Here is a 26,998-nt window from a genome sequence, read left to right as displayed (position 1 = left end):
ACCAGGTGCAACAGAATGCTACCAGCAGTACACAATGGCACATTGTAAACATATCAAGAAAAATTACTGAAATAAAGTGGCCCAATATGGGAGGAAATGCTCAAAAACCCAAACACTGTGGCGTGTTTATAAACGGGAGCAATTCCTCCGCATGTGATCCGTTGCTATCGGCAATCCCCAGTTATAGGTGGAGCTTGCAGCCCTATCTCTTCTCCCACTGCATGAGTGATCTCACTATGGAGGTATGTGGGAGCTTGGCTGTGAGTTAGATCTTAGCACCATTCAGTGTTCACACACCATAGGTAGTCTAGTGGTAGGACCCATGCCACACTGAGATACCTTGACTGTGGTGCAGAAGGGCTCCATTGTGTTCCTAACTGGAATACATTAGCTAAAGTCTCCGTTTTTAACATCAGCTTGAGGGATTAGCCAGTGTTGTCAGTTGCATAACATTGTGGTGCACCTCCTTGCAGTAATCTATGTATTTGTATATTTTCATCCACACACTACTCCATCTTGTGTAGGATGCCTTGTGGTTCATATGGTCCGCTGCGACATCCTCCACTGTAAGCATTTTTTGCTGGGGATTACCGCTAGCAATGGATCACATGCGGAGGAATTGCTCCCCCGGTTATAAACACGCTACAGTGTTTGGGGGTTTTTGAGCATTTCCTCCCACTTAGGCCACTTTATTTTAGTGATAGCCACTCAGTTACTCAATAAAATGCATCTGTATAGCGTCACCTGCATTTTTTTTTTTCTTATTTCTTTGACCTGCTCACTGAGATGGCCGCACATGCTCAGTTTCATCCTTCAACTGCCTCCTGAGCTGTGATAGGGAGAGCATGGACACGCCCCCTGAGCTGCAGCAGAAAAGACACTCCCCTGAGCTGCCAGCTTGATATAAATCTAGCAGAGCAATGAATGGGGAGATATCTGGATCCATGTGAGGTACAGGACTGGTTCTAGCTTTGTTAGAAAGAGACTGTCGTGTACTATAGGATGTCCGATTTTTATTTTTTAAATTAGTCATTGGATAACCCCTTTAAGGTATTATTGGCAGCTTTTAGGATAACTAGCACAACCCTTTTAACATTTAGGCTCCAGGGACATCTTTTAATGCTCCCGATGCCAAGTGTAACGGCCCTTAGTGATAAAAGATTTCCCAAAAAAACCCATCATCTTTTGATATGGATACAACCAAAACTAGATTTTCCAGTGTCTACATGTTGACGACTTATCCTCTGGGGTCCCTGGCAACCCCACCGAGCACCTGTCTTCAGCAGCAATTTTTGTATAATGCACTACAGGGGAAGTAATTATTTTGTGGGGTGTACATCTCACAAAAACACCTAAAAATCACTACAACTGAATGTTTTTGGGCAAAAAAAAAAATTCACACAGAAAAAAAGTACATGTGGCAGCAATCTAAAACACTGCACATACAATGGTGATTTTGAGCACACAGTGAATGATACGCTCAGGGCATGTGAACAGATGCTAAATGCACTCATTGCAATGAAGACAGAATAGAGAATATATATATATATATCGAGGAATGCAGCATCCCAAATACACACGAGAGATTCTAGGAAACGTAACCACAATCGCAGGTCCTTAGTGGTATCCGTCTTATTGCTCAATTAACCAAAGCAACCCCATGAGCCATTACTTCTGTGTCCTGATCAGGTTCATTCCAGCGTGGGTTGAGATGTCCAACTCGGGAGCTCAGGTTGGTGGTAATGTTGTATCTCTGCTCCCCATCAAACTGGGATACTCCATTGTCTATAGCATCGATTTCTTCAACAAAGTTCTCATACATCTAGGAAATAGAAATATTAAAGATTTACACAATACATCCACGTATTGACTTCTTTAAAGAGCACGGACACTTTTGGGGCATTTTCTTTACTGAAAGGCATGTAGTTTCTCTACAAAAGTCATATTTGTAATTTTTATTTTTTTAAACATATTTTCGACCTCTTGGCTTCTGTAGCTTCTATGTATTACAATACACAGCCAGAGCTCATCTGATGGCTTGGTCCCCAAATGGGTCCATAACTTGCAAGAAAAATTCAACTCATATGTCCAAAATTAGGAAACCTCAGACAGACACTGCAGGATGGATTGTAAAGACTGCCTTGGAGCTCATGCACACGCTCGTTGCCAGTTTTGCAGTCCGCAAATTGCAGATCTGCATTTTGCGGAACGGAAGGTCCAGACCATAATAGAACAGTCCTATCCTTGTCGGTAATGTGGACAAGAATAAGACATGTTCTATATTTTTGAGAATGCCCTGTCCCTGAGGAGTGCTGTCCACATCTTTTGCAGCCCTATTAAATTGGTCCGCATCCGACAGGAATTTTTTTTTATATAATATATATATATATATATATATATATATATATATATATATATATATATATATATATATACACACACACACACACACACACACATACATACACACACACACACACACATATATATACTGCTCAAAAAAATAAAGGGAACACAAAAATAACACATCCTAGATCTGAGTTAATTAAATATTCTTCTGAAATACTTTGTTCTTTACATAGTTGAATGTGCCGACAACAAAATCACACAAAAAAAAAAAAATATGGAAATCGGATTTTTTAACCCATGGAGGTCTGGATTTGGAGTCACCCTCGAAATTAAAGTGGAAAAACACACTACAGGCTGATCCAACTTTGATGTAATGTCCTTAAAACAAGTCAAAATGAGGCTCAGTAGTGTGTGTGGCCTCCACATGCCTGTATGACCTCCATACAACGCCTGTGCATGCTCCTGATGAGGTGGCGGACGGTCTCCTGAGGGATCTCCTCCCAGACCTGGACTAAAGCATCTGCCAACTCCTGGACAGTCTGTGGTGCAACGTGACGTTGGTGGATAGAGCGAGACGTGATGTCCCAGATGTGCTCAATTGGATTCAGGTCTGGGGAACGGGCGGGCCAGTCCATAGCATCAATGCCTTTGTCTTGCAGGAACTGCTGACACACTCCAGCCACATGAGGTCTAGCATTGTCCTGCATTAGGAGGAACCCAGGGCCAACCGCACCAGCATATGGTCTCACAAGGGGTCTGAGGATCTCATCTCGGTACCTAATGGCAGTCAGGCTACCTCTGGCGAGCACATGGAGGGCTGTGCGGCCCTCCAAAGAAATGCCATCCCACACCATTACTGACCTAATGCCAAACCGGTCATGCTGGAGGATGTTGCAGGCAGCAGAACGTTCTCCACGGCATCTCCAGACTCTGTCACGTCTGTCACATGTGCTCAGTGTGAACCTGCTTTCATCTGTGAAGAGCACAGGGCGCCAGTGGCGAATTTGCCAATCTTTGTGTTTTCTGGCAAATGCCAAACGTCCTGCACAGTGTTGGGCTGTAAGCACAACCCCCACCTGTGGACGTCGGGCCCTCATATCACCCTCATGGAGTCTGTTTCTGACTGTTTGAGCAGACACATGCACATTTGTGGCCTGCTGGAGGTCATTTTTCAGGGCTCTGGCAGTGCTCCTCCTGTTCCTCCTTGCACAAAGGCGGAGGTAGCGGTCCTGCTGCTGGGTTGTTGCCCTCCTACGGCCTCCTCCACGTCTCCTTATGTACTGGCCTGTCTCCTGGTAGCGCCTCCATGCTCTGGACACTACGCTGACAGACACAGCAAACCTTCTTGCCACAGCTCGCATTGATGTGCCATCCTGGATAAGCTGCACTACCTGAGCCACTTGTGTGGGTTGTAGACTCCGTCTCATGCTACCACTAGAGTGAAAGCACCAGCAGCATTCAAAAGTGACCAAAACATCAGCCAGGAAGCAGGGGTGTCTTGCTAATTGCCTATAATTTCCACCTGTTGTCTATCCCATTTGCACAACAGCATGTGAAATTGATTGTCACTCAGTGTTGCTTCCTAAGTGGACAGTTTGATTTCACAGAAGTGTGATTGACTTGGAGTTACATTGTGTTGTTTAAGTGTTCCCTTTATTTTTTTGAGCAGTATATATATATATATATATATATATATATATATATATATATATATATATATATATATATATATATATATAAAAAAAATTCATAGGTTTCTAGTTAGCCGTGTACCAGAAATCTAGATGACCACTTCTGGTCGCAGCGCCACCCATAGCTGAAAAGCATGCTATTAGTTTGAAGAGCCTGAAATGTTCATTAAAACTAGGAATCCCATAAAAGTCAACTTTCTACAAGATTTATGGTTAACAGAAAATGGTGGGAGATCTAGAAGAAGATCGCCAGTGATGGCTAACCTCAGACACTCCAGCTGTGGTGAAACTACGACTCCCAGCATGCTCTATTCATTTCTATGGAGTTCTGAGCACAGCCAAGCAGGTGTACATCTCGGGAATTGTAGTTTTACCACAGCTGCAGTGCCGGAGGTTAGCCATCACAGCTTTAACCACCTCCGGACCGCCTAACGCAGATTCGCGTTCCGGAGGTGGCAGCGCTGCGCACAGTCACGCATATACGCGTCATCTCGCGAGACGCGAGATTTCGCTCCAAGCCGGCCCGCGCATGCGCATCGCGGGCCGGCAAAAGTTAAAGAACAAGTTAGTCACCAGCCTGCCAGCAACGATCATTGGCTGGCAGGCTGGCGATTTTTAAAAAATCCAATCACAAGCCATATAACAGATCATATTAGTAAATATGATCTGTTATATGGCTTCTCTGCTCCTGTGCTGGTCCTTTTCGTCGGTTGGATCCAGCACAGGAGCAGACTGAACTGTGAGTAGCACCAACACTACACCTTAGCCCCAGATCACCCCCCTGCACCCCAATTAACCCTTTGATCACCCCTTTGATCGCCCCTGTCAATCACCAGTGAAAGGAAAAAAAGTGATCAGTGTAAACTGTCACTTTTTTTTTTTCACTAGTATTGGCTGTTAGGTTTTAGGGATAGTTTAGGCCCCTTGGTTAGGTAGTTAGCGTCAGTTAGCGCCCACCCCACCGCACCGCAGTCACTTATATTCGCTGAATAGCGTATCGCTAATCAGCATTTGTACTTTTATAGTATCTGTAAGTGATCAAAACTGATCACGGTCAGATCTATAATAGTATTAGTGTCACTTTAGTTCGCCCTCCACCCAAAACGCAGTGTTTGCCCGATCAGGCCTGATCGGTCGCCCACACGTGCGTTCACCCACGCCCGCCCCACCGCAGTGACAAAAAATATATATTTTTTGATCACTGCACATTCATTTTACACGCACTGCGGCGATAAAAAAATCAGTTTTGATATTTTTTATCAACCGCAGCGGCCTCCGGTACTTCGCTAGCCTCCCCTTTGTAAGACAGGTTTGCTTTTTTTCTTGGGTAGTCTCAGGGAATACCCCTAAATTTAGTAGTCCAAAATGTCAAACAGGGGGTATTCTTCTGAAGAGGCCTACAGGATTCTGACCCAGTCGGATGAGGAGTGGGAACCCTCATCTGATGAATCTAGCGGGTCAGAATATGAACCTGTGGAAAGCAGTGGCTCTCTGACCCAAAGTTCGGACGAGGAGGTGGAGGTCCCTGGCAGCACCAGGCGTACCCGGCCCCATGTCGCTAGACCACAGGTTATGCAGGATCCGCTTCAAGAGCAGCAGAGTGGGGCTGTCGCTGCCGGATCACGTGGTGAGGCATACACCAGCAGCGCAGCCCTCCCTGGACCTAGTACCAGCACTGCCGTACAACATGGTGACGTGGCGAGCACCAGAAGGGCAGTTGAAGCTGGTACGGTGGCACGTGCACTAGTTACCCCGTCGCAGCCACCGCAAAGACAGGCCCGTAGAGCCCCTAGAATCCCTGAGGTGCTGGCAAACCCTGATTGGCAGTCACCAACTTCAGCCGCACCTGTAGTTCCCCCTTTCACCGCCCAGTCTGGAGTTCGGGTTGAGACGGCTCAAATCGGTTCGGCCCTGGGATTTTTTGAGCTGTTCTTGACTGCGGAGCTCTTGGACTTAGTCGTGGCAGAGACCAACCAGTATGCCACACAATTTATATCCGCCAACCCGGGAAGCTTTTATGCCCAGCCTTTCCGGTGGAAACCAGTCCAAGTTTCCGAAATTAAAATTTTTTTGGGCCTTCTCCTCAACATGGGCCTGACAAAAAAGCATGAATTGCGGTCATATTGGTCAACGCACCCGATTCATCACATGCCCATGTTCTCTGCTGCTATGTCCAGGGCACGATTTGAGGCCATCCTCCGTTTCCTGCATTTTAGCGACAACACCACCTCCCGTCCCAGAGGCCACCCAGCTTTTGACCGGCTCCACAAAATTCGGCCCCTCATAGACCATTTCAACCAGAAATTTGCAGATTTGTATACCCCCGAGCAAAACATCTGCGTAGACGAGTCCCTAATACATTTTACCGGGCGCCTTGGCTTCAAACAGTACATCCCAAGCAAGCGTGCCCGGTATGGGGTCAAATTGTATAAGCTCTGTGAAAGGGCCACAGGCTATACCCACAAATTTCGTGTCTATGAGGGAAAAGATCAGACCCTGGAGCCGGTCGGTTGCCCTGACTACCTGGGGAGCAGTGGGAAGACAGTCTGGGACTTGGTGTCACCCTTATTCGGCAAGGGGTACCATCTTTATGTGGACAATTTTTACACAAGTGTGGCCCTCTTTAGGCATTTGTTTCTAGAACGGATTTGCGCCTGTGGCACCGCGCGAACTAGTCGCGTGGGCTTCCCCCAACGGCTTGTAACCACCCGTCTTGCAAGGGGGCAGAGGGCTGCCTTGTGTAACGAAGAACTGCTCGCGGTGAAATGGAGAGACAAGCGTGACGTTTACATGCTCTCCTCCATTCACGCAGACACGACAATCCAAATTGAGCGAGCAACCCGTGTCATTGAAAAGCCCCTCTGTGTCCACGACTATAATGCGCTCATGGGAGGGGTGGACTTCAATGACCAGATGTTGTCTCCGTATTTAGTTTCCCGCAGAACCAGACGCTGGTATAAGAAGGTGTCTGTATATTTAATTCAATTGGCGCTGTACAATAGTTTTGTTCTCTACAGTAAGGCTGGGAGAACACGATCTTTCCTCAAATTCCAGGAAGAGATCATCGAGAACCTCCTTTACCCAGGAGGTTCCGTGGCCCCATCCCCCAGTGTAGTTAGCCGTCTACACGAGCGACATTTCCCCAGTGTCGTTCCTGGTACCTCAACCCAACCGTCACCCCGAAAAAGATGTCGTGTCTGTAGCAGGAGTGGAATAAGGCGTGACACCCGCTATTTCTGTCCTGACTGTGCTGACCACCCTGCCCTATGCTATGGAGAGTGTTTCCGGAAGTACCACACACAGGTACACCTAGCATAGGGATTGCATCTCACAGGACAGGCACACAGGGCTATTAGGGCCCTTTTACTCTCAGCTGCTGCAAACCTCTCCTTTCACCTGGGATAAAGTGCATAACGTACTTCGCCACATCTTTGGGCGATTTGCGCTTTGCACATTGTCCCATGGGGAAGGAGAGGTTTGTTCTATAAAGGTAAAAAAAACTAAACAAAAAAAAAAAATACCGGTAAGTAAAAAAGTTAAAAAAGTTTAAAAAAGTTAATATGTTCTGTTCTAAAGTTAATAAAGTTATTGCTTTGCGGCCTGGTTTTTTCTTTTTTGTTTTGTTTTTTTTACCTTCCAGGTGGACCAACCGATCGACCAGCTGCAGCACTGATGTGCATTCGGACAGAAGCATTGTGCTGCTGTCAGATTACACGCAAGTCGGTGTATGCGGCGCTGCAAGACGAGATTTCTCCTCTGCAGTAAAAGATATGTTTGCCGAGGCATATGAGCTGAGGAGGTGGCGGTGTTCATATACTTTGGCAAACACTTTGTATATATAAAAAAAAAAATCCCGGCAATGATTTATTCATCCACATCGATTGATGTGAATGGAGAAATCTGGTTTGCCAGGGCATACGAGCTGAAGTGGGTATGGATGTTGGGCGGAGCTCCTATGTCCTGGCAGACGCCTTTCCCCTCCTTTTTCTTTTTTTGGCAGAGATTTTTTCATCCACATTGATCGATGCGAATGAAGAAATCTGTGCCGTTCATTTTTTTCTTTCAGCCCAGAGGCTGAACGGAAAAAAAAAATCTCATTACCCGTATGCTCAATATAAGGAGAATAGCAGAAACTCCTAATGCTGGGCATACATGTAATGATTGCGGAGACCCTCAAATGCCAGGGCAGTACAAACACCCCACAAATAACACCATTTTGGAAAGAAGACACCCCAAGGTATTTGCTGAGGGGCATATTGAGTCCATGAAAGATTGAAATTTTTGTCCCAAGTTAGCGGAAAGGGAGACTTTGTGAGAACAAAATCCAAAAAATCAATTTCCGCTAACTTGTGCCAAAATTTTTTTTTTTCGATGAACTCGCCATGCCCCTCATTGAATACCTTGGGGTGTCTTCTTTCCAAAATGGGGTCACATGTGGGGTATTTATACTGCCCTGGCATTTTAGGGGCCCCAAAGCGTGAGAAGAAGTCTGGTATCCAAATGTCTAAAAATGCCCTCCTAAAAGGAATTTGGGCCCCTTTGCCCACCTAGGCTGCAAAAAAGTGTCACACATGTGGTATCTCCGTATTCAGCAGAAGTTGGGGAATATGTTTTGGGGTGTCATTTTACATATACCCATGCTGGGTGAGATAAATATCTTGGTCAAATGCCAACTTTGTATAAAAAAATGGGAAAAGTTGTCTTTTGCCAAGATATTTCTCTCACCCAGCATGGGTATATGTAAAATGACACCCCAAAACACATTCCTTACCTTCTCCTGAGTACGGAGATACCAGATGTGTGACACTTTTTTGCAGCCTAGCTGGGCAAAGGGGCCCACATTCCAAAGAGCACCTTTCAGATTTCACAGGTCATTTACCTACTTACCAGACATTAGGGCCCCTGGAAAATGCCAGGGCAGTATAACTGCCCCACAAGTGACCCCATTTTGGAAAGAAGACACCCCAAGGTATTCCGTGAGGGGCATGGCAAGTTCCTAGAATTTTTTATTTTTTGTCACAAGTTAGTGGAAAATGATGATTTTTTTTTTTTTTTTTTTTTCCATACAAAGTCTCCTATTCCACTAACTTGTGACAAAAAATTTTTTTTTCCATGAACTCACTATGCCCATCAGCGAATACCTTGGGGTCTCTTCTTTCCAAAATGGGGTCACTTGTGGGGTAGTTATACTGCCCTGGCATTCTAGGGGCCCAAATGTGTGGTAAGGAGTTTGAAATCAAATTCAGTAAAAAATGACGAGTGAAATCCGAAAGGTGCTCTTTGGAATATGGGCCCCTTTGCCCACCTAGGCTGCAAAAAAGTGTCACACATCTGGTATCTCCGTACTCAGGAGAAGGTGGGGAATGTGTTTTGGGGTGTCATTTTATATATACCCATGCTGGGTGAGAGAAATATCTTGGCAAAAGACAACTTTTCCCATTTTTTTATACAAAGTTGTCATTTGACCAAGATATTTATCTCACCCAGCATGGGTATATGTAAAAAGACACCCCAAAACACATTCCTCAACTTCTCCTGAGTACGGGGATACCAGATGTGTGACACTTTTTTGCAGCCTAGGTGGGCAAAGGGGCCCATATTCCAAAGAGCACCTTTCGGATTTCACTCGTCATTTTTTACTGAATTTGATTTCAAACTCCTTACCACACATTTGGGCCCCTAGAATGCCAGGGCAGTATAACTACCCCACAAGTGACCCCATTTTGGAAAGAAGAGACCCCAAGGTATTCGCTGATGGGCATAGTGAGTTCATAGAACTTTTTATTTTTTGTCACAAGTTAGTGGAATATGAGACTTTGTAAGAAAAAAAAAAAAAAAAAAAAAAAAATCATCATTTTCCGCTAACTTGTGACAAAAAATAAAAAGTTCTATGAACTCACTATGCCCATCAGCGAATACCTTAGGGTGTGTACTTTCAGAAATGGGGTCATTTGTGGGGTGTTTGTACTGTCTGGGCATTGTAGAACCTCAGGAAACATGACAGGTGCTCAGAAAGTCAGAGCTGCTTCAAAAAGCGGAAATTCACATTTTTGTACCATAGTTTGTAAACGCTATAACTTTTACCCAAACCATTTTTTTTTTTACCCAAACATTTTTTTTTTATCAAAGACATGTAGAACTATAAATTTAGAGCAAAATTTCTATATGGATGTCGTTTTTTTTGCAAAATTTTACAACTGAAAGTGAAAAATGTCATTTTTTTGCAAAAAAATCGTTAAATTTCGATTAATAACAAAAAAAGTAAAAATGTCAGCAGCAATGAAATACCACCAAATGAAATCTCTATTAGTGAGAAGAAAAGGAGGTAAAATTCATTTGGGTGGTAAGTTGCATGACCGAGCAATAAATGGTGAAAGTAGTGTAGGTCAGAAGTGTAAAAAGTGGCCTGGTCTTTCAGGGTGTTTAAGCACTGGGGGCTGAGGTGGTTAAAAGAAAAGCAGCTTTTGCTGTCCATAAGCAACCAATCACAACACAGCTTTCACTTCCTATTCTGCACTTCTAAAATAAAAGCTGTGCTGTGATTGGTTGCTTTGGGCACCAGAGAGTTACTCTTTCAAACAGCTTCATAAATCCTCCCCTGCTTCAGTTTTGTGTCACTCGCCTTGTCATATAGGACTGGTATAATAGGGTCCTCCTCATCGGTTCCCAGGAGCGTGGCTAGTATCTGTGTGCCAAAGTGGGCATATACCAGGCCAGCGCTGCTCAGCTTGGTAACCCACGGTTTGTCAGGATATAGGCTGTTCATGGTTTCACAGAAAGATCTGCAAAATTTCAAAACATGTAGATGTTACAAAGGCAAGAAAAAAGGACAAAACAACGAAGACATATAGATAGATGTAGTCTCACCTTTGATGGTGGTCGTAGCGGTTCCGAGAAGGGTCATACTCGCCGCCCACATCGACAACTACATCACACTGCGATAAAAGCTGCGGGTCCCGGGTTCTAACAATCTCTGCATCCTGATAAAGGGCAATATATATATTATATTGTTCATTTCATCTCAGAGGCTTCATGTACATTACATAGCAACAAGCTAGTCAGCGGTTAAAACAGTGAGGGTCCTCCTCGCAAGAGCTTACAATCCATCTATCCACATGTACACAAACACGCACATTTCACTCCACTATTCCCTTTGAGTAGGTGGTTTTCGGGATATAATTTGACATCACTCCGTGTATACGACTTCCTGTCATGGATCTTTACCTTCCTCCTTTCTTTGGACTTTTACCACAACAAACAGTTTTGCTCGACTTTCTCATTCATTCCATTCACTGCGATCAGAGAGGGAAGCGGGTGAGAGACTCCATTACAGGATCACACATGACACGGATAAGTGTAGAACTCTTCTGTGGACATCTTTATCTAGGCCTATCAAGAGAACAATACAGCTGTCATCCTAAATCTACTACTATTATACTAACAGATAACACCTCACAGCAGCAATAAACTGACCATGGATAACCTATCTATATAGGAGTTTTATCTCTGTGCCGACTTCTACAGAAGGACAGTAATTTTGTATATAATTTTCTAGGGCATAGTACTGCTTAAATAGAAAACACAGCCAAATAAAAAAAAAAAAAAAAAAAAAAAAGTTTTCTATGAATATTGAGTAAAAGTAAAAAACAAACAAAAAATAATAATTATGGAGGCGTCCCTTTAAAGTTTGGGCGTCAGAAAGGAGGCTATGGGGGGTGCTCTATCGTCAGGACACTGCCCTGTCACATACAGTTGTGTCTGCACATTACATCCCACATTGACCCTTTTATACTTAACCCCATAGGGACACAGCCTTATTTCACCTTAAGGACCAGGCCATTTTTTGCAAATCTGACCAGTGTCACTTTAAGTGGCGATAACTATAAAACGCTTTGACTTATCCAGGCCGTTCTGAGATTGTTTTTTTGTCACATATTGTACTTCATGACACTTAAAAAATGAAGTCAAAATTTAATTTTTTTTTGCATAAAAAAATATCTAATTTACCAAAAATTTGGAAAAATTAGCAAATTTCAAAGTTTCAGTTTCTCTACTTCTGTAATACATAGTAATACCCCCAAAAATTGTGATGACTTTACATTCCCCATATAATTTTGGTAATGATATTTTATTTTTTGGGGATGTTACAAGGCTTAGAAGTAAATCTTGAAATTTTTCAGAAATCCCATTTTTAGGGACCACTACAGGTCTGAAGTCTCTTTGCAAGGCTTACATAATAGAAACCACCCAAAAATGACCCCATTCTATAAAACTACACCCCTCAAGGTATTCAAAACTGATTTTACAAACTTTGTTAACCCTTTAGGTGTTGCACAAGATTTAATGGAAAATAGAGATACAATTTCAAAATTTCACTTTTTTGGCAGATTTTCCATTTTAATAATTTTTTTCCAGTTACAAAAGCAAGGGTTAACAGCCAAAAACTCAATATTTATGGCCCCGATTCTGTAGCCTATAGAAACACCCCATATGTGGTCGTAAACTGCTGTACGGGCACACGGCAGGGCGCAGAAGGAAAGGAATGCCATACGGTTTTTGGAAAGCAGATTTTGCTAGACAGTTTTTTTTGGACACCATGTCCCATTTGAAGCCCCCTGATGCACCCCTAGAGTAGAAACTCCAAAAAAGTGACCCCATTTTAGAAACTACGGGATAGGGTGGCAGTATTGTTGGTACTAGTTTAGGGTACATATGATTTTTGGTTGCTCTATAATACACTTTTTGTGAGGCAAGGTAATAAGAAATAGCTTTTTTGGCACTTTTTTTGTTATTTACAACATTCATCTGACAGGTTAGATCATGTGGTAATTTTATAGAGCAGGTTGTCATGGACGCAGCGATACATAAAAAAAAAAAAAAAAAAAAACATACATATTAGGTAAGTTTTACACAATGATTTCATTTTGAAAACAAAGAAAATGTCTTAGTGTCTCCATAGTCTAAGAGCCATAGTTTTTTCAGTTTTCGGGCGATTATCTTAAGTAGGGTCTCATTTTTTGCGGGATGAGATGACGGTTTGATTGGCACTATTTTGGGGTGCATATGACTTTTTGATCGCTTGCCATTACACTTTTTGTGACGTAAGATGACAAAAAAAAAATGGCTTTTTTACACGTTATTTTTAATTTTTTACGGTGGTCACCTGAGGGGTTAGATCATGTGATATTTTTATAGAGCCGGCTGATACGGACGCGGCGATACATAAATTTAAAAAAAAAGTATACATATTAGGTAAGTTTTACACAATGATTTCATTTTTTAAACAAAAAAAAATAAAAAATAAAAAATCATGTTTTAGTGTTTCCATAGTCTAAGAGCCATAGTTTTTTCAGTTTTGGGGCGATTATCTTGGGTAGGGTATGATTTTTGCGGGATGAGATGACGGTTTGATTGTTACAATTTTGGCATACATGCGACTTTTTTGATCACTTATTACCTTTTTTTGGGAAGTAAGGTAGGCAAAATTTCAATTTCATCATAGTTTTTTATTTTTTATTTTTATGGCGTTCACCGTTAGGGTAAAGTAACATGACCGTTTTATAGATCAGGTCGTTACGGACGCGGCGATACCAAACATGTGTAGGGAATTTTTTTTTTTTTTCATTTTTACTTTATCCTCTTTTTTTTACCCAGACCCACTTTGTCTGAACAGATCTATGCCTTCAGCACAGATCTTTTCAGCACCATGGACAGCAGGATGCCTGAGACGGCATCCTGTTGCCATGGGAACCTTCCCCGTCTGCTCAGTTGTGGCCACAACTGCGCAGACGTGGAAGGGTAAGGACAGGGCTGTCTGGGAGCTCTCTCCCTCTCCCATCGGGGGGCTGCAAAGGCACAGCAGCCCCCCGATCGGAGAGGGAGGGAGCTGCCTGAGCTGTTAACCTTTTTCATACAGCGGTCCGTACGGACCGCAGTATGGAAAGGGTTAAACGGCTGACATCGCATCACCGATGTCAGCAATGTGCTGGCACCCTGGTATACCCACTAGCCACCAACGATCATTCAAGGGGAGGCGGGCGGGGGATCGCAATCCTCCCGCAACCCTCCCCCTGCACCTCCCACCGCCATAAAATAATTCAGGGGGGGGGGGGGGTGAAACATATATTTTGGGCATTAAAGTCAGGGACCGCGGGGATCAGAAACAGCAAAAAGCGCATCAAACTGCAGGTCTGAATTGACCTGCGGTTTGTTGCGATCGCCGACATTGACCCCCCCGCGCATTTAGCCTAGGTGCCTGCTCAATGATTTGAGCAGGCACCTTGTTCCGATCATTGCCGGCCGGGCGGCAGTGATCGGAACACCACATGACGTACCAGTACGTCATGTGTCCTTAAGAGGTTAATGCACTCTTAAGGGGTTTGTATGTCAGATAAGCTCGGCTATTTTATGGCAAGAGAACCCCATTACATATCCCTCGGCATGGTGCCTACTGGGTTGGGTACTTTCACACTTGCGTTAAAGTTTTCTGGTATTGAGTTCTGTCCTAGGGGCTCAATGCCGGGGAAAAAAAATGTTTTATCCTTTTCCCACAGACATTCAGCTGAAGATCATACTAACTGTATTCAGGATCACAATTACTGACAAGTAGGAGAGGATGAGGCATCTCTTTACCTCAGTGTTGTAAAGTAACTTGTCCTGCTGTGCAATTAGGACAGGTTGTGTGTGTCCTAATAGGATGGCGGCCATTTTATTTCTACTAATTGTTCCCTAGACAAAATGAGTCATAACTAATGAAAGGTATTTGGGAATGTATTCATAATAAAGTAATATTTAAGTATTTTCATTTTCTTAATTCACAGGTAACCCTTTTAACGAAGTACCTGTGCAACCTACACCTAAGGTGGCAGTGGAGGTACAGGGAAAGCATAAATAGCCTGTATGACAAAGTGCATAATTCCTTTGTTCCTATGGGAGATAAGCCCCATCCAGAGTGGTCCATCAGCTACATAGTCCACTCTTCCCCTTAAAATAGACATGCACACTCGGCCATGCATGGTTATGATGGAGTCGGGTGAAACAGTGGACAACCTGTAATAAGTTTTACGACTAATACACCTTCTGTTTTAATTCTTCACCATTTCCAGGATCTCTGCTTGCCATCTATGAATAGGAACTCATTCAACATCAACAGGTTGCCTTCTTCTCTCGCCATGACATGTCGCTAGACTGCCTCAGTCATGCGACATCACCTCGGATGAGACAAAAGGATTCCCAACAGTGATGTCATGAAGACCCCGGCATAATTTTAAGGCAAATTATTTTGAAAAGTGGGTCACATTTTTTCACGTGAAAACTGGCTGATCCTCCATTTCCACAGGACCCCAATATATCCATGACCGGCTGTAGTTACATCCCCTGCCCACACCAAGGCTTGCCTGGCATTCCTCCCTGGACCAGCATCCTTGGCATTAGGCCTCATGCACACGACTATGTATTTTGTGATCCACAAGATACAGGTGACAGACATTTTATTTGTTTGTTTTTTTACTGATCCACTGATTTCAAAGTGTCCGTGGTCTGCATTTAGTGGCCAAGTATAGGACATGTTCTATCTTTTTGTAGAACAGACAGATACTTAAGATACACGGATCAGCACTTCATCTGCTGGTAGGTAGTTCATGTTAACCCCTTGTCTTCTGGGTTACATTTCTGTATGTGGTTTTTCAAACTTTATTAAAAAGTATAAAACTTTTGAATGAAAGAATTTCTGGCACACACCTTTACGCTGTTGGCACTGCTAAACCAACAATAGCTTTATTTTTTCAAGGGAACCTGTAACTAGATTTTTGTGCCCTAGACCACCAGCATTGTGTAATACTGCTGGGCTAAAGGGGTTCTCCGTAAGTTCAGTAGTGATCATCTATCCTTACTGGATGTTAATGTCAGATGGGCGCCACCCCGCTAATATGCTGTTTTCAAGAGCTGCTGTGCAGGTGTAGTCACCATATCTGGTTACTGCAGCACTGCTACTGTTCACTTGAATGCTGCAGTAACCAGGCATGGCCTCTAGGCGGTGTACAGAGCTGGCGGACAGCAGCTCCTGAAAACAGCTGCGTGGTAGCGGTGCTCTGATACTGATGATCTAGCCTAAGGATAGGCGATCTGTACATTTCGCTGTCAAATCTCACCATTAGAACAATGGGGGACATGTACTTTACTTTCCTCGCTTGCTTGGCTGTAGGCATATGCTCTCTTCACGTTTAATTATATCTTCTGTTTTTTTTGCATACCTCGTGACCATACCTAAGAACAGTCACCAAGACCGAAGTAAAAAGGGTGGGAAATTTAGGGGTGCTGTCATGGACTCTTGAAAAATCAAATTACCTGTAAGTGTAATTATTATTTTTCCCCTATCGTCCATGACAGCACAATGAGAGATCCCAGAAAAAAGTAGGGTGGGACCACGGCCTGGAGAACCTTGCGACCAAAGTCAGAAGGAGAAGAAGAAAGATCCAACCTATAGTGCTTAAAGAAGGTCAAAGGAGATGACCAAGTTGCAGCTTTGCAGAGGTCTTGGATTGAAGCTTCTGCTCTCTCTGCCCAAGAAGTTGCCACCGCTCTTGTTTAGTGAGCCGACCATCCCCGAGGGAAATCGCCTTCCATAGGGAAACATAAGCTAAACAGATAGCCTGCCTTATCCACCTAGCTAATGAACTTTTGCTAGCTGATTTTCCTCTATTAGGGCCTGCAAATTGTATAAAACAAAGAAATTGTCTTCCTCCACCCCTTGGAAGCCTCTAAGTAAGCCAGTACACATCTCCTAAAATCCAAATGATAGAGCTCAGCTTCCTTAGGGTGATCACAAAAGGAAGGGAGAAACACTTCCTGGCCCTTGTGAAAATCCGAGACTACTTTGGGGAGAAATGCTGGGGCGCAGAGAAATCCTGTCCTCCTGAATGGACATATAAGGAGGGATGATGGAAAAAGCTTGCATCTCACCTAATCTCTTGGCCGATGTGATGGCCACTATGACACATTTTAATGTTAGAATCTTAATGGGGACTTCAGAGAGGGGTTCAAAGGGCGCTTTAACCAAAGCCTGAAGGACCAGGCCAAGGTCCCAAGGAGGGACCCTAGAGATCCTAGCCAGGATGTTCCTAGCAAGGGCCTTACAAAATCTAAACAATCAAAGGATGAGAAGCTAGACTCGAATCAAAGGGCCAAAATCGGAACTTTTAAAAAGGTACTTAAGCCCAACCCCTTATCTAAACCCCTCTGGAGAAACTCTAAAATCCTAGGAATGGTAAGCCGACAAGGTGAAGAAGAAATCCCTAAAAACTTAAAGAAAACCGACCATACTCTAGCGTATATGACTGTAGTTACTTCTTTCCTACTTTTAAATAAAGTAGAGACTACCGACCCCGATAGCCCCTTTTTGATCAGTTGCGACCTTTCAAAAAACCTAGCCGTTAAGTGAAGGCCCTTGACTGGGGGATGTATCACTGGGCCTTGACACAAGAGATCCAGAGTTTCCAGAAGGACCCATGGCTCCGACAGATGGTAGTTTTAACCAGGTGAACCATGCTCAACGGGGCCAAAAGGGGGGCTATCAAGATCACAAAAGCTCTGTCTTCCCTTATTTTGTTCAACACCCTGGGAATCAATTGTAATGGAGGGAAAACATACAGAAGACCCCTGCCCCAGGGCTAAAGGAAGGAATCTACTGCTGTGAGAGAATCCTCTGTACAAAAGGGAATATAATTTTTTAACCTTCCTGTAGCAAAAAGGGTCTATGTCTGGCAACCCCCACAGGCTTACTATCTTTGCAAATATGTCCTGATTCAAGGACCACTCCCTCTGGTCTAGTCTGTATCAACTTAGGTAGTCTGCTTTCCAGTTGTCTATACCCCTGATATGAAGGACTGATATTGGAAGGGAAGGTGTTGTCACTAAGGGAAATATTTGATTTGTAATTCCCATCAACTCCTCGGATCGGGTTCCCCCCTGATGATTTAAGTAGACCACCACGGAACCATTGTCAGACAAAACCCTTAAATGCCGGTTCTGAAGCCAATCCAGGATCTTCTGCAGAGTCTTCAGAACTGCTGTCAATTCCTTTGCATTGGAAGACATCTCCCAATCTGCACTGCCCAGGATCCCTCAAAGACTCTGTCCAGAACATGGGCCCCCCACCCAGATGGACTGGCGCCTGTAGTGATTACTAGAGGGTTTACCACCTTCCACAGGACCCCCTGATCTAGATTCTCCTGTATCAACCACCATTCTAGTGACCGATGGGTCTTCCTGGAGATTAGAATCTTGCTGTTCAGCTCCTCTGGTCTCCCTGACCATGACTGGAGAATCTCCCAATGGAGATCCCTGGAATGAGCTTGAGCCCACAGAACTGCTGGAATGCATGATGATGTCAAAGGTACCGAGGACGGACATAGCTTTCTTGACTGAAACACAAGGGCATAGAATTAGATCTCGCACCACTGACCTTATTTTGTTCACTTTGTCCAAGGTCAGAAAGGATCTCTGGGAGGTCGAGTCGAGCAAAATCCCCAGGAACATCTGCGACTGTAGGGGGATCATCTTGGACTTCTCCATGTTCACTATCCAACCCAATGATTCCAGGATCTGAATTACTTGGTCTGCCTTTGAAAGACAACTCTGCCTGGATGGGGCTACTATTTAAAAAAAAAAAAATCGTCCAGGTAGGGAACAAACAAGATGGCTGCTCACATAGGAGAGGACATCTCCACCACCAACTTGGTAAATATGCAGGGAGCCATAGAATCCAGAATGGAAGCACCTGGAACTGAAAGTGTCTTACTCTCCCCATGTAGCTGGCCAGCTAAGACCTGTCCTAGGTTGCTAGTATAGCTTATATGAGTCCTAATATGTGTTTAGTACTGCTATTAATAAAGCTTATTTGAACTGAACTGACTCCAGACATCATAGGAATAGCTATAGACAGATCGACAGACAGAAAATTAGGCAAATCGATCAATCAAGAGAATGGGGGGCTTGTGCTCCTCAGTATGAATGTAGCAGAGGTCATACATGCGCGCTGCCTCTCATTCATCTCTATGGAGATAGTTGAGCTCTTGTACTTCTCCGGATGTCCCATAGTCTTAAAAACTGTGGCATGCATGACAGTCTGCGGCTCCATTCAATGGGGATCACGGGCCTCTGTTCTTGTGATTGAGAACTGGACCCACGACTAGGAGTGAGGCATGGATGGGAATGATTGCACTTCCTACACATGTTCTAATAGACAATAAGGGGCAGTAATATTTTTAGGAAAGCGGTGAGATCCCTTGCCTGCAGGGCTATTGTGCAGTTGTGCTTTTTTCAGAAATTTCAAAGAAGTCAATAGGGCATGCTGGGAATTGTAGTTTCACAACAGCTAGTGTGCAAATGGCTGCTGACCCCTGTGTCATGGGTACCATTGCTGCCAATTATTTTTTTTTTTATAATAGTATTATTAATAAGTGGTGGTCTTCTACTGTATTCCACATGGAGATGATTAAAGGGGTCAGTCACTTTTTGAAGCCCCCTTTACAATACCATAAATAAGTGGGTGCTGGGAAACCTGTACATGGAGTCCATGTACAAACAGTGGCCACCAGCAGCAGCCGCGTCTACAGCAATCAAGATGGCGGAGGTCACGTCAGTGCCCGGCTGTGTCCTCTTCTGTGCCGGCTCAGACAGCATTCAGCGCATGCGCAGATACAGGGGGTCCTGCCGCGTGTCTGCACATGCGCCGAATGCTTTCAACTGCCATTTTCATTACTATGGACGGGATGCTGGAGTCAACTGTTTACACACAGAATCCATGCGAGGGGCCAAGAACTGGTGAGCTGCACTAAGAGATGGATTTCCTATGTAAGCGCCACGCAGTGTACGGCATAAAGGGGTCGCCCATTCAATCCACTGAAAATAAATGGCGGCACGCTCCCCTGGGTGCCATATAACCAATGTATTCTCTATGTAACATGGACCCCACAGAGCACCATACAGCGACACAATGAGGGCCTACACTGCACAGTCCTGAGCGGCAGGGACTCTGTGCCCGGATTCATCCAGACTGGAGATTCCTACGTCAGACCTGATCTTCTGGGCCCCGGAGTGAGATGGACCAGATATATGAAGAGGAAGACGATTCTTAATAAATCAGACACATCTCAGGCCCACCGTGCGCCACAAAGTCAAATCCATGTCCTCTAGAAGCTGGATTAGACACGAGTTATAATTTATGCCGGTTCCTGGTGTAAATTATAGTAAATCTGGGGGAAGCTTCGCTCCTCACATTTTTGAACCACTTTGCTAAATTGTCGAGAAGCACAAAAAGGTTGCATATTATGGTGTAAATACCGCATGTGCCACAACCTGTGACTTTTTTCCGCCACTATTGTACACACAAACTTAATCATGCAGTTTCCCTACAGACAAAGCCGGGAGGGCATCCAAAAAGAAGAAAAAGTTTAATAAAATATCAGGGAAGTGAAAAAAATAAGAGACTAATAAAGTAGAGGAGATAACAACCATTGTAGATACTGAGCAGTTGGCAGGAAGCATCATGGTGGCCAGGCTGTGGTGATGTCACAAAGCACTGATCTACAGCAGGTTCCTCTGTATGACATCACAATGTTCAGGAACCTAGAAGACACCTCTGCACAGTCAGCTCAGCGCCATTTTCTTGAGTTCACACCTCGGTGTAAACTGCATTTTGGCTCCGGAAGAGAGAACTGGATTTTTCTTCTAGTGTTTGCTTCCGATTGTTTTTTCCTTTGATTTTTTCTCCACAAGGCCCAATAATATCGGGGCCACTTGAGGACATTTTCATCAGGTCCGGCTCGGGAAACCAGAGATGGGATCCCGGGAATTACGACAGCTAAACGCCGATAACAACTCCTGGCTCAGTCGGCCCGAGAACGAAGGTAAGTGATGCTCTGAAGAAGAATTGGGCAGACTTTGATTTCATTATCTGTAGTGGGGACAACCAGTCTAAACTCCAACAGGACACATGGGTGCAACTATGTCATCTGGTCATAACTGAGATGTAAAAGGGGGTGAACATTGAGAGGTTACAATAATACAACCGCCTGCATCTGTCATGAACGGATCCGGTTGTATTATGTCTTATATAGCCATTGAAAGTCAATGGGGGACAGATCTGTTTTCTATTGCGTCAGAGAAAACGGATTTGTCCCCATTGACTTACATTGTGTGTCAGGACGGATCCATCTTGCGCCACACCACATCGCGGACAGATTCTGTCCGCGATGGGAGTGCAACCAAACAGAACGCATTTTGGCGCATTCAGTTTCGCTCAGTTTTGTCCCCATTGACAATGAATGGGGAGAAAACTGAAGTGTTTTCATCCACTATTGAGACCCTATGATGGATCTCAAAAGCGGAATTGAAAACACAGATGTAAAAGTAGCCTTACACTGGTTAAAGGGGTTGTCCAGACTTTAAGTGACAGTCTATCCTCATAATAGGATCACAGGATGCTCGGCAGGGGTCCGGCACCCCACATCCTTGCCGATCAGCTTTTCCGTGTAGCTCTGTCACCAGAAGTCAACACTGGAGCTACAGTGGACAGAGCTAATCACAGCTCTCATTGACTTCAATGACAGCAGCAGTGACAAGCGCTGGACTCTACAATGCTGATCGTGCAGTGAAGTTTCAGCTGATCAGTGTGCGGGAGAGGTGTCCAATTACTGACGATCAGCTATAGATGGCCTGTCCTGAGAATGGACTATTACTTAAAAAAAGCTGGACAGCCCTTTAACAGGAACCAAAAAGACCACCTAAGTCACTATGTCCAGGCTACAACAGCAGACAGATATAGAAGAAATACTAGATAGATCCAGTATCTGGAGCCCATCTTCTGTTCTATCAATCATATACTGGAAATACTTCCATTCGTCTTCATTTCTTTGCTCTTTTTTTTAGGTCAGACTATCCTGCGAGAGCGATTAAGATCAGCATCTGGGAGAGACAGGCAACATCCTAATGTCTCCAGAGTCAGAGCTCCACCTCGGCAATTACCATCTGCCAGGGAGAGAAGCCGCTCTCCAATAAGAGCTGAGCCGGCCCAAGACCCCCGACCATCTGGGGAGAGCAGCCGGGAGAGTGCTGGGCCCACCACCCCTGAGTTCCAACATCCTCGGCCCATACCACCGAGCCGCAGGACCAGGGAGATGCAGCCACCCAGGAGGTCTCCCATACACCCTGCATGGGATCGCCTCTTTAACATCTTAGAACAGCTGCAGGGGATGGGCACCATGAGACCTCAGGCCATACCACCGCCAGAGCCCCCAACACCGGCTCCACTGGGTGTGCCCCACCAGCCTCCACCAAGCTCCAGGGCCCAGCAAATTGGAGACCTCCCTGCAAGGACCATCAATGCAGAGGAGAAACAGTCTTGCGTCATCTGCCTCACTGATTTCATCCAGGGTGAGCAGGTGACATCCCTGCCATGCGGCCATTTATACCATCCTACCTGCATCGCCCAGTGGCTCCAAAACAGCCACCGCTGTCCCTTGTGCCGCAGGGACTGCTTTTAGCGGCTCTAAAAACATCTCCATCTTCTGTCAATACCACCAAGACAGAAAAAAAAACTGCACGGGGCGCCGAGGGGGCGTGAAAATTGCTGTAAGAGTCTTTGGAGTTTGCCCAGGTAAGTGACTTTTACATGTAGCAAAATTTACATCATTTTCTCACTTACCCTTTTCTTGACATATAGATTTGTTTTTTTTAGATTCCCACCTATGGGATGACTCCATCTTGGTCACCATCCAATTTCATGCACATAAACAGCAATGACAAATCAACTGCAGGTGCAGTGTTCTGCGGATGTAGCACCTGGGTCAGTCTCTGGACCTCCTGATCTGCAAAATTCTCTTCTTCTACTCCTCAAAAAAAGACTAAACACCGACAGCATCAGAGGAAAGACCTGCAAGGCTGCCTCATATCCACCTACCTCCCACCTGAAGAACATCACCGACAAGTGGAGGACACACCTTCGTCCACTGCATCTACAAGGCCTACAAGACTTGATAATGAGTATCCCTTCTCCAAGTTCCAAATTCCTGCTCGATCCATCAGCACCTGCCATGGGGACTTTCTAATGGACTGTAATAGACCACATAACATCTCTGGTCCACCTCCACTTCTTGAGGAATAAATATTGCTGGTGATTTATCGTACTTCTGCTCGTCCATTCTTAGTGAATGTTTCTATCTCCATCTTTCTGATCACAGCGGGCTGCCTTCTATTTTCCCCCAGCAGGGGGCAGGGCTTGCTCCCTGTAATACTGCATGGGCCTCCTCTAAATCCTTTTTGGGTGCTGTCCCCTCCAGGTATTCCCTATCTATTCCCTAGACTGTTATCATTTCACACTAGGGATCGACCGATATTGATTTTTTAGGGCAGATACCGATAATTTGTACCGATATTCTGGGAATTTTCATTTTTGAGAAAAAAAAAAATTCCTACACAAATCTGCTGAAAATTAATATGTTTATTGTTAATGTGTATTTTTTTTTAATAAATCTTTTTCATTTATACTTAATATTTTTGTGGGTTTTTTTTACTAACTTTTAGCCCCCTTAGGGACTAGAACCCTTGTCCTATTCCCCCTGATAGATCTCTATCAGGGTGAATAGGAGCTCACATTGTCCCTGCTGCTCCGTGCTTTGTGCACACAGCAGCATGGAGCTTACCATGGCAGCCAGGGCTTCAATAGCGTCCTGGCTGCCATGGTAACCGATCGGAGCCCCAGGCTTACACTGCTGGGGCTCCGATCGGAGGAGCAGGGGAGAGGGGATCCTGTGGCCACTGCCACCAATGAGTAATACTGGGTGGGGGGGCACACTGCGCCACCAATGTTTTTACTATTGGCCGGGATTGGGAAGGGGGTGGGGGGCGCACTGCGCCACCAATGAATACTGGGGGGCTTGGGGGGGGGGCGCACTGCGCCACCAATGAAGATAAGTCTCTCAATCATTCATATACAGGAGGCGGGAGCTGGCTGCAGAATCACATAGCCGGCTTCCGACCTCTATGAGCGGTAGCTGCGATCCGCGGCACCTGAGGAGTTAACTACCGCGGACCGCAGCTACAGTTCATAGAGGTCGGGAGCCGGCTATGTGATTCTGCAGCCAGCTCCCGCCTCCTGTATATGAATGAATGAATGGCTTATCTTCATTGGTGGCGCAGCGGCCACAGCCCATCCCCTCCTCTTATGTTCTCTCCTCTCATTGGCGGCAGCGGCAGCAGCAGCAGCAGCACAGGGGGAGGGAGACACTGCTTCCTTCTCCCCTGTGCTGCGGAGGGAACACAGAGAGCGCTGAGAGCAGGTATATCGGCAAAATAGATGCAGATACCGATAACGTTCAAAATCCTCAATATCGGCCAAACCGATAATCGGTCGATCCCTATTTCACACAGTCAAATAATCATTTATTCATGTCCAGTGTTTGTCCAACAACCCACTGGTGTACTTTTTAGATCTAAAGGTGTAAACCACATTACAGTCATGCGACATATTAAGGTGCACCAATTCATACACTTGGCGCAGGCACACAAAGCAAAGCCAGACTTAAAACCGAGACAAAAACAACCTTAAATGATAAATTACCCCCTTAATGCTTGACTATGTTATCGTGCTCTATGCATATGAAAAGAGCGCTTTAGTTGGGGAGACTTATAGGCCATACATGCTCCTCTGGAATTCTGGGAAGAAAGGTATGCAAATGTAGCATCCAAGAACTGCCTATGTAACATCCCTTGCGAAGGAAAGTATTTGGCTCCACCTTTAGGGTACTTTCCCACTTGCGGCAGGACGGATCTGACAGGCTGTTCACCCTGTCGGATCCGTCCTTCCGCTATTTCGCCGTGCCGCCGCTCCATCCCCATTGACTATAAATGGGACGGGGCGGAGCTCCGGCGCAGTACGGCAGTTCGCAGTGAGAGGCCGCCGGACTAAAAAGTCGGACATGCAGGACTTTTAGTCCGGTGGCCTTACGCCGTGCACTGCCGGAGCTCTGCCCCCGTTCCCATTATAGTCAATGGGGACGGAGCAGCGGTCCAGCGGCACGGCGAAATAGCGGAAGGACGGATCCGAACAGCCTGTCGGATCCGTCCTGCCGCCAGTGTGAAAGTTTCCTAAAGGTGGAGCCAAATACTTTCCTTCGCAAGGGATGTTACATAGGCAGTTCTAAGGGCTCTTTCACACCTGCGTTATTGTCTTCCGGCATAGAGTTCCGTCGTCGGGGCTCTATGCCGGAAGAATCCTGATCAGGATTATCCTAATGCATTCTGAATGGAGAGTAATCCGTTCAGGATGCATCAGGATGTCTTCGGTTCCGGTACGGAACGTTTGTTGGCCGGAGAAAATACCGCAGCATGCTGCGCTTTTTGCTCCGGCCAAAAATCCGGAACACTTGCCGCAAGGCCGGATCCGGAATTAATGCCCATTGGAAGGCATTGATCCGGATCCGGCCTTAAGCTAAACGTCGTTTCGGCGCATTGCCGGAGCCGACATTTAGCTTTTTCAGAGTGGTTACCATGGCTGCCGGGACGCTAAAGTCCTGACAGCCATGGTAAGTGTAGCGGGGAGCGGGGGAGCAGTGTACTTACCGTCCGTGCGGCTCCCCGGGCGCTCCAGAGTGACGTCAGGGCGCCCCAAGCGCATGGATCACGTCATCCATGCGCATGGGGCGCTCTGACGTCATTCTGGAGCGCCCCGGGAGCCGCACGGACTGTAAGTATACCGCTCCCCCGCTCCCCGCTCCTACTATGGCAACCAGGACTTTAATAGCGTCCTGGGTGCCATAGTAACACTGAAAGCATTTGGAAGACGGTTCCGTCTTCAAATGCTTTCAGTACACTTGCGTTTTTCCGGATCCGGAGTGTAATTCCGGCAAGTGGAGTACACGCCGGATCCGGACAACGCAAGTGTGAAAGAGGCCTTAGATGCTACATCGCCTGACCAATTTTTTTTAACCATAAGGCCCGCCGGGCAGAGTTAACGATAGCGGCTCTGGCAGATAATCTAACAGTGTCTGCAGAGACATCTGCTAAAAAGTCTGCTGCCTTAGCAATAACTGTAATCTGAGACTCGAGCAGTTTGATCCATAAAACCAGGGCTCTGGCTGTGCAAGTACCGGCAATATTAGGCTTAAAGAGGCCCCCAGCGATTCCCATGTACGTCTCAAAAAACTGTCTGCCTTCCTATCCATAGTGTCTTTTAACTGACCCAAATCATCAAAGGGGAGGGAGAATCTACGGTATACCTTTGTTATAGGAACATCAATCTTTGGGGCCAATCCCAAGATTGACTATCTGACTCCTCAAAAGGGATACTTCCGCTTCACAGATGACAGACTAAAACTCAGTTTAGAATGTCATATGCCCCCGTACATACCCTCCATCCATACCACAGGCGCAGGGGTAGACGGCTCCTTCTGGTCACCAGTACTCTCCACGGCCTTCAACAGCCTGGATCCGGATCTTCCCAAAAAAAGATCTCGGCTTGTGGCTGGGTATCTAAATTTAATCTGGTCTGCAGGAACAAATCTCACATGCTCTCGCGTGCACATGACCCACCCGGCCCGTCCTCTTATTATAATATGACTCCACCCCCTCCCGGATTAGCGTGCCGCACGGGGAGCCTGTCTGGACTGCCGGAGATGCCCGCAACAGCAGGAGGCATTTCCACCCGGTTAGTACACGGGGTGAGGGAAGAGTGAGGCGGAGGTGGACTAGGCAGCTCATCGCGTGTCTCCTCGGCACGTACTGAAGTCAGGCTACAAGCGGGAAGATGAAGGCACAGCCGCTCAGTACAGATGCCCTGCTTTCCAGTATAGTGCCCAATGGTGCCATGTCTTCGGGGTGTGTGGAGCGGGGAAGTCCCCCGGCGCCCCCAGCTAATAATAAAAACAACTCTCAGATGCCCAGGGAGAAACTACTCCCCTCTA

At 45.5% G+C, this 26,998-nt stretch overlaps 1 protein-coding gene across 1 annotated transcript in view; it reads right to left on the bottom strand.

Moving 5' to 3' along the window:
• Window positions 1-26,998, bottom strand: part of LOC120996096 (MYG1 exonuclease-like) — a 41,089-nt gene that overhangs the window by 7,980 nt on the left and 6,111 nt on the right. The window contains exons 2-4 of the mRNA XM_040425801.1: window positions 10,908-11,020; window positions 10,663-10,822; window positions 1,673-1,822 (exon numbers count right to left, since the gene is read on the bottom strand). Coding sequence (XP_040281735.1) covers window positions 1,673-1,822; window positions 10,663-10,822; window positions 10,908-11,020 — 423 coding nt within the window. The remainder of the gene's footprint in view (window positions 1-1,672; window positions 1,823-10,662; window positions 10,823-10,907; window positions 11,021-26,998) is intronic.

This window comes from Bufo bufo, chromosome 3 (assembly GCF_905171765.1).
Source record: "Bufo bufo chromosome 3, aBufBuf1.1, whole genome shotgun sequence".
NCBI lineage: Eukaryota > Metazoa > Chordata > Amphibia > Anura > Bufonidae > Bufo > Bufo bufo.
Note: the sequence above shows the minus strand (reverse complement) of the source record. Positions and strands in the feature narration are given on the sequence as shown.